The sequence below is a fragment of the Peromyscus maniculatus genome, chromosome 13 (genome assembly GCF_049852395.1).
Source record: "Peromyscus maniculatus bairdii isolate BWxNUB_F1_BW_parent chromosome 13, HU_Pman_BW_mat_3.1, whole genome shotgun sequence".
Taxonomy (NCBI): domain Eukaryota; kingdom Metazoa; phylum Chordata; class Mammalia; order Rodentia; family Cricetidae; genus Peromyscus; species Peromyscus maniculatus.
In genome coordinates this window covers 66,739,256-66,746,494 of record NC_134864.1, presented here as the reverse complement: position 1 = coordinate 66,746,494, position 7,239 = coordinate 66,739,256, and the positions used below count along the sequence as shown (strand labels likewise).

The 7,239-nt window shown below is 38.9% G+C and overlaps 1 protein-coding gene across 2 annotated transcripts in view; it reads right to left on the bottom strand.

Annotated features, from left to right (window-relative positions):
* Positions 1–4,257: 4,257 nt before the first annotated feature.
* The window catches only part of Col5a2 (collagen type V alpha 2 chain), a 130,264-nt gene continuing 127,282 nt past the window's right edge, over positions 4,258–7,239 (bottom strand). For both annotated transcript variants that reach the window (XM_076550448.1, XM_076550449.1), the window contains exons 52-53: positions 6,379–6,618; positions 4,258–6,098 (exon numbers count right to left, since the gene is read on the bottom strand). In XM_076550448.1, the coding sequence (XP_076406563.1) occupies positions 5,952–6,098; positions 6,379–6,618 (387 nt within the window). In that variant the 3' untranslated portion in view covers positions 4,258–5,951. The remainder of the gene's footprint in view (positions 6,099–6,378; positions 6,619–7,239) is intronic.

The following is a 7,239-nucleotide window of genomic DNA, read 5'->3' as shown; positions in this document are numbered from 1 at the left end:
CCCCTGCCACCCGTGGCAGGCGGGGAAGTTGGCCCTGCCCCACACCAGCTGCAGCAGAGCAGAGAGTGGTCACTGCACACCTCACGAGGGGCGCACACAAAAGCTGCCACTGTTGGTAGGGTCACAGGTGAGCAAGTCCTGTGAATGTGAGAAGAGGAGAGTGGCACCGGCCCCCTCCCTCGTTTGCCATGTGGTGTCATGGGTGAGGGAACTATGCCCTCCCTCCACCCCTTGCCAGCTGAGGCAGGTGGGAGAGCCGGCCTCAGGGACATGAGAATGGAAGAGCTGGCCCTATCCCTCACCAACTGTAGAAATAGGGAGAGCGGGTTCCGTACCTTGCTGGGCAAAACAGTAGCGCTGGTCCTGGCAGTGCGAGTGTGGGCAAGCTGACCCGAGGGCAGGAGAATGGGCTCGGCTGCTCCTTGCTGCCTGCTGCATTGGGTGAGCTAGCAGAGGCAGTGCTGGAGACCTCGCCCTGGTGGTGATGATAAGGGAAAGCTGGCGGGCTGACTAGCCCAGCTACCACCCAAGCCCAGAACCAGGGCAGTGGGTTAGCCCACACCAACATTCATCTCATCTATGAACTGCTGATGTATGTGAAGGAGCCAGATCTGCAGGTCCAAAGCTCCAGGGTCTCCACACATCCTCCAACAACAGGATATCCAAGAATAGTCCCAGTGAGGCCCATTATGGCCCATTAAGCCTCTGGCTTCTGCTACCGTATCCATACAATTCAATGATCCAGTGTGATGAACACTTGACAGTCAAGATGTATGGACTAAGATGTATACTGTGTGACTCACTATATCATGCCACAGCCTCTACAGAGAGATTTTTTCTTCTTCTTGTTTGTTTTTGTGGCTATACTTTTAAATTTTGTTTTGTTTGAGGGGTAGGTCGCAAGGGCAGAGGGCAGAGGTGAGGGGACAGGAGATGAGGGGGATCAGGATGCAGGATGTGAAATCCACAAACAATAGAATGTTCAAAAAAATTGTAGAGACAGTTTCTCGCCTTAATTCATTATTTTCTTTCATATTTTTCACACAAAGAGCTTGAGCCTGACTTTGTCATATTTCATATTTGAAAAAGTCCATGATGACTGAATTTAGCTATTAACTTAAAAAAATTACATTTTTCAAGTATTAATTTCCCAATGGGAGAATAAGTTGTTACTTTTATTAGTTTTATTTCATGTAGCTCACTCTAATCTTCCTGTTTTGCTCCATTAATTTCTAAAAGTTAATTGTATGACACTATTGCCATGAACAAAATTAATTTCTTCCATTGTGCATTCTGTATGCTAGGACTAATATAAACAGTAATGATGATATATGCATAAAATAGTACATGAATCAAGTATGAACATACCCTGAGTGCACTTTGCAATTATATAGTATTACATTTTTATCATTCATTCAACAAATACGCAGTAATCTGGAAAAATGCTAAGAAAATTTATGTTTCTCTGTAAATATGTTTCCTTGCCTTTGTAACAAATCTGTAGAAAATAGTACCAATAACTATACTCATAAAAATGAAATAAAACATCATAGTTTTTCATAAATGAAAAGTAGAATGTTAAAATTTATAAGATGCAAACATTTAACCTGGATGTGGTAAGGGGGAGGGGAAGTTTGCTAGGAAAAGATAATGGACAGGCCTCTGAAACATGAGGGATGTCAACTGGCAATGTCTCAAGCTCCAAAGAGAATGGTTGGGACTACATTTTAAGCTGTTGACACTCAGATGATAAATAAATGCATAGGTATGGATAAAATCAGATGAGGATATTGAGTATGAACATTAAGATAATATTGTCCCCTAGGGAACAGATACACTGAAGCAGCTGGGAAAATAACTCACTGGCAAAGACGGAGGTGTGGTGATATTGTGTTCTTCAATATATTGTACACCCTAATAAACTTATCTGGGGTCAGAGAAGAGAACAGCCACTAGATATAGAGGCCAGAAAATGGTAGCACACACGCCTTTAATCCTAGCATTCCAGAGGCAGAGATCCGTCTGGATCTCTGTGAATTTAAAGCCACACTGGAAACAGCTAGGCATGGTGACACATGCCTTTAATCCCAGGAAGTGATGGCAGAAAGCAGAAAGGTATATAAGGCGTGAGGACCAGGAACTAGAGCTGGTTAAGCTTTTAGGCTTTTAGCAGCAGTTCAGCTGAGATTCATTTGGATGAAACTCAGAGGCTTCCAGTTTGAAGAAACAGGATCAGCTGAGGAATTGGCGAGGTGAGGTTAGCTGTGGCTTGTGTTCTATTTCTCTGATCTTTTGGCGTTCATCCCAATACCTGGCTCCAGGTTTGTTTTTACAAATAAGACCTTCTAACAATTCATGCTACACAGAGGAAAAGTTCCTTTGGAATGGAGTAGTTGTTTTGATTTTAAAAAGAAAGTCAGCTGACTGCCATGCTCCATGTTCTACAGATTGTCTGTGGCTCAGGGCATGCATTGCCACTGTTAGTTTTTTTTTTTTTTTTTTTTTCTCTCCAAAATCATCTTTTAATGGTTTTTCACAATATCTTCTGAAATCTTTATAATTTCAAAGTAAAATGGGTTCCCTTGGTAGGATAGCATTTCATAAGTGTGATAGTTTCAATCATTGCTTTGTCCGGATTTTTTTTCTTTTGTATTTTCTTACTGAACCTGGGCTAGGTAGTGTTTTCTCAACTTGACATAAGCTAGAATCACTTGGGAAGAAAGAATCTCAATTGAGACAGTGCCCATGGGATAGGACTGTACACAAGTCCATAGGACACTTTCTTATTAATGATTGATGTGGGAGGGCTCCGCCTTTGGTGAGTGGTACTACCTCTGGGGGGGGGGGTGAAAATATCCTAGCTAGTATATGAAAGCAGGCTGAGCAAGCCATGAGGGGCAAGGCAATAAGAAGCCCTCCTCCATGACCTCTGCATCAGCTCCAGCCTCCAGGTTCCTGCCCAGCTTGAGTTCTTGCTCTGACTTCCTTTAAAGATGAACTATAATGAGCAAGTGTAAGTGAGATAAATCCCTTCCTCCCCAAGTTGCTTTTGGTCATGGTATTATATTACAGTAATAAAAACCCTAACTGAAACAGACCCTAAATCCATAATACCATTTTTGGGAAAGTATGATGTTTATAATTTATAAAATTGAATCTTTTTTAAATTGGGAACAAATTATGGTAAACGTAGCTGGGATTTATCAAATTGTGTGGTGAGTTTAGGATTTTTTTTCTCACATCACTCATTTGCTATCTTTGCTTCATTTTCTTCATTTAAGTTAATTTGATTAACTTTTTAATTGTATTTTTAATAAATTATCAATAAAGAAATGCCACTATCCCCCCCCCACACACACAATGTAGATTATTTTGCTTTTGGTCATCTATCATCTGAGACACCTCTAGGTCATAAAGGTAAAGAAATCTACTTGCTCTGAAGAGACCTGTGTACCTAGAACACAGAGTGAGATTTGAAGCTTTGTTGTAGTGTGGATGAACTGCCCTTGTAGCATCCCTGACATTCAGGTAAGAACTGGTATTTCTGTGGGTGGAAACTATTAGTATTTCTTTCTTTTTTCTTTTTTTGGTTTTTCGAGACAGGGTTTCTCTGTGTAGCTTTGCGCCTTTCCTGGGACTCACTTGGTAGTCCAGGCTGGCCTCGAACTCACAGAGATCCACCTGGCTCTGCCTCCCGAGTGCTGGGATTAAAGGCGTGCGCCACCACCGCCCGGCAAGTATTTCTATTTAATGGAAATCAGCATGAGTTTCTGGATTACTTATATGAACCTGTACAACTTATACAGGTTGGAATAAAAACCCCAGAAAACTTACTCGTATCCTTAGTTATATAGCCAAATTAAAGATACAGAGCTCAGATAATAATCAAATTAGAAAAATGAAGTTGTGAAACAGACACTGGAAATAAAACACTGATAATGCTCAGGCTAAATTCATACTTGATACACATTGAGGCAGTTTTATTATCAGTTTATTCAACCATGGAATTTTCATTTCCTTTACTCTTTGTCAATCACTAACTGGAGTTTTCTAAGGCATAGACTGTCTTCATTGATGTCTTCATGCCTTTGAGGGCAGTTCACAGATAGATTTTTATTTGTAAGCCAGTGCAGACATAATGGAAGGTGCTCATTGCATCTTCTATTAAATGATAAACAACAACTACCAAAAGACCTTAGTTTTCACTATTGGAAACCAGAAGGATCTAATATGTTCAAAGGAATTCAACAAACAGAATGACTGACAGAAGCGTGCATTTAATTCCTTGCTTTGCAGAGATACATGACAAAAGTTGTGTGCGTGGCTTGTCCTTTGGGAAGGCCCGAACTATTTATTTTTAAGTAAGAAATAACAATGGAGAAAAAAATCACAATTAAGAAAAAAATAATCTTGAGGCACAAAGGGACCTGTGTGTCCTGGACTAAGACATATGCAAGCAATACAAAGTATTCCAAATACAGGATGAGAAGAACAGTTCACAGGCCCTGGAATGATGTTCTGTCTCTCAGAAATGGGATGTTTAACAGTTCTGTGTTCACAAATGGCATTGATGAAATAATCTTTATTTTTAAAGGATTTTATAGAAATAATTTTAGCACCATCATTAAAAGAAAAAATAATACTATTTCAGCCCTGCCTATCTCCAGTCTCGGATTAACAACAGAAGCGCAGCACCTTTCAATATCTAAAGTATAAACAAGAACAGGAAGTCTATCCCAGCTTCTAGAGATGAGGTAGCTCATGCTAAGAAATGTTGGGTCATATTTTATTACGAATGTTCTAATTCTAATCCTCACATTTGATTTGAGTGATCATCACAACTCTGGGTTTCTAGATCTTTCCTTTATGACAGGCTTCAGAAAAATGAGATTGTACCTGTAGGGAATCTCAACTTTGGTTACTGAGTGTGTTTAGAAAGTTATGTGGGTATTTGAGTTTTTTGTTATTGTTGCTGCATTCAATATCTTCTTACATAAAAAAACACAAATATAACTTCTATCTTATTGAAAGATTACAACATGGGAGACCTCAATTTGGGGGAAGTGGGGATGTGGGGTGGCTTGGGAAAGAAGGCTGAGGGTGGGAGGAGAAAGGAGGGGGGATCTGTGGATGGTATGTGGAATGAGTAGAAAATTTCTTAATAAAGAAAAATGAAAAAAACTGAATGAGAAAAAAAATCTAAATGAATCAGACTTTACAAAATAAATTGGAAAGTTGAAGCAATTTTATGGTTTTTTTTCCTCCTGAAATTCAATGAATTCTATGCAGTTCTATGTGTTGGTTAAAGATTTCATTGAAGAACATGGAAAGATGATATAGTCTCATTAAAGAATTTCTGTAATTGTAGTACAATATCAAGACATGCATGAGAGGTTCAGCCACAAAGTAAAATATTTTGCATTCATTTTTCATGGATGATCTGGGACTAAGAGGACACAGAAGGGCACTGCTCTCTACTTTCCAGACTGCAGCCAAGCAAAATCAACATGTGCTGAGGTTTGACTCACCCCGCTCTGTAAGCTACCTGCTAGGAAGAAGAGTTTCCTCATAAATACTAAGCAACTTATTTACTCATTACAGTGAAATGGATTGATGAAAACGTATTTATTTTTTTAATCAGTTTACTATTTGGTAAAGGTGGTCATTGTCATTGGTCATCTGAAATCTAAACTGCCGTATTGAAAAATATTTTAAGTCAATTAAACTTGAGGATTGTAAGTAAAATAAATATTCTGAAGGATCAGGAGGCCAGGCACTTCAGACTGTATGTACAAAAGCTGATACAGGACCAGCCATTGCTTCAAGAGTCTCAGGATCAACCTCAAACAGGCAAAGTTCTTGTGAACGGTGGTGGTCATTGGTAGCAGTGCGCATTGCCGCTGTGGTGGTCATCGATGGCAGTGCTCATTGTCGATGCTTCTGGGCTTCTGTTACATGAAACAAACTGGCCCAATTTCAATGCCAAATTCCTGGTCTGTGCTGCCAATATCCACAGGAGCAAGATCTATGATGGGCAAGCGGGCCACATTCTGTGTTCTGTATTCAAAGATAGTCTTGCCTACATTTCCATTTCGCTTCTGGAATTCAATAGGGAAATGGGTGAATGGTATACACACTTTTTCTAAGAATTCCGCACAGCAGCACCCTCCCAAAGCAGCTTTTTTGTATTATAAAAGCAGTGGTCTATACAGCTCTGGGAAGTGTGACACCACTTCCCAGAAAAGAGACATGCAAATCAGCGTTTCTCTATTGTAGACTCACAGAAGTTTATGATTGAAAGTGAGATTCAGTAACTTTACTTGCTGAGAAAAGAAAGGAAGCTACAAAAAAAAAAAGTGTAGTTCAAAAGGCACTTACAGAACAGGTATCTTGAAGAACGGTGTATCTGAATCTAATGTTTCCCTCTCCTTTGATTTCTAAGTCATTTGATCCTTTGAGCACCACAGCTTTCTTGAGGTTTTTGGCTTGGTCATCCATGTACCCCACAGTGTTCCTACAGACGTAAGTAATGTTCTGGGAGGCTTCTTTGGATAAAAGGCGCAGGAAGGTCATCTGAGTAATAGCTGTATTAGGTGACTGGTAATCTCCATACGTGAACTAGAGAAACAGAGGAGTTTATGTAACATGACATACCTAGGATTAATACTGCCACCCGAAGAGATGGCAGATTTATGACAGGTAGACAGACGATAGAGGGCTGACTATAGATAAATTAAATGTGAAAAATATTACTTAGTTTTTATATAATAAGATATTGTACCTATACAAAGGAAAATATTTTCAAATATCTATCCATAGTCACAAGTACCTGTGTCCTTATGACCTCAAAGGAGAGGTGAACAAAAAACTTATTTTAATTTCCTAGAGAAAAATTAAATATTTTTAAATCTGATTTAATTTTATATATATTCTATACATTATACTTAATAAATACAATTCAGTTTTTTCACTAATTAGAATAAAATAGGAATTAAGTGTAAGTATAAATCTATTTTACTGAACAGTTACATACATATCAGAAATATTATTTTGTATAACACAAATGCCCAAAACTCATTTCCAATGAGCTCTTTCTCTTCATCTGCAGCTTTGAGTTCTGCATTCAAGGGCAGCATTGTGGATTCTGACAGATTATTTTGGTTCAACTACATTTCACCTGTTTGTGTTTAAATTTTCATTTTCACTAAATGAAAGTAGAGTCTAGCTTATCATATACTG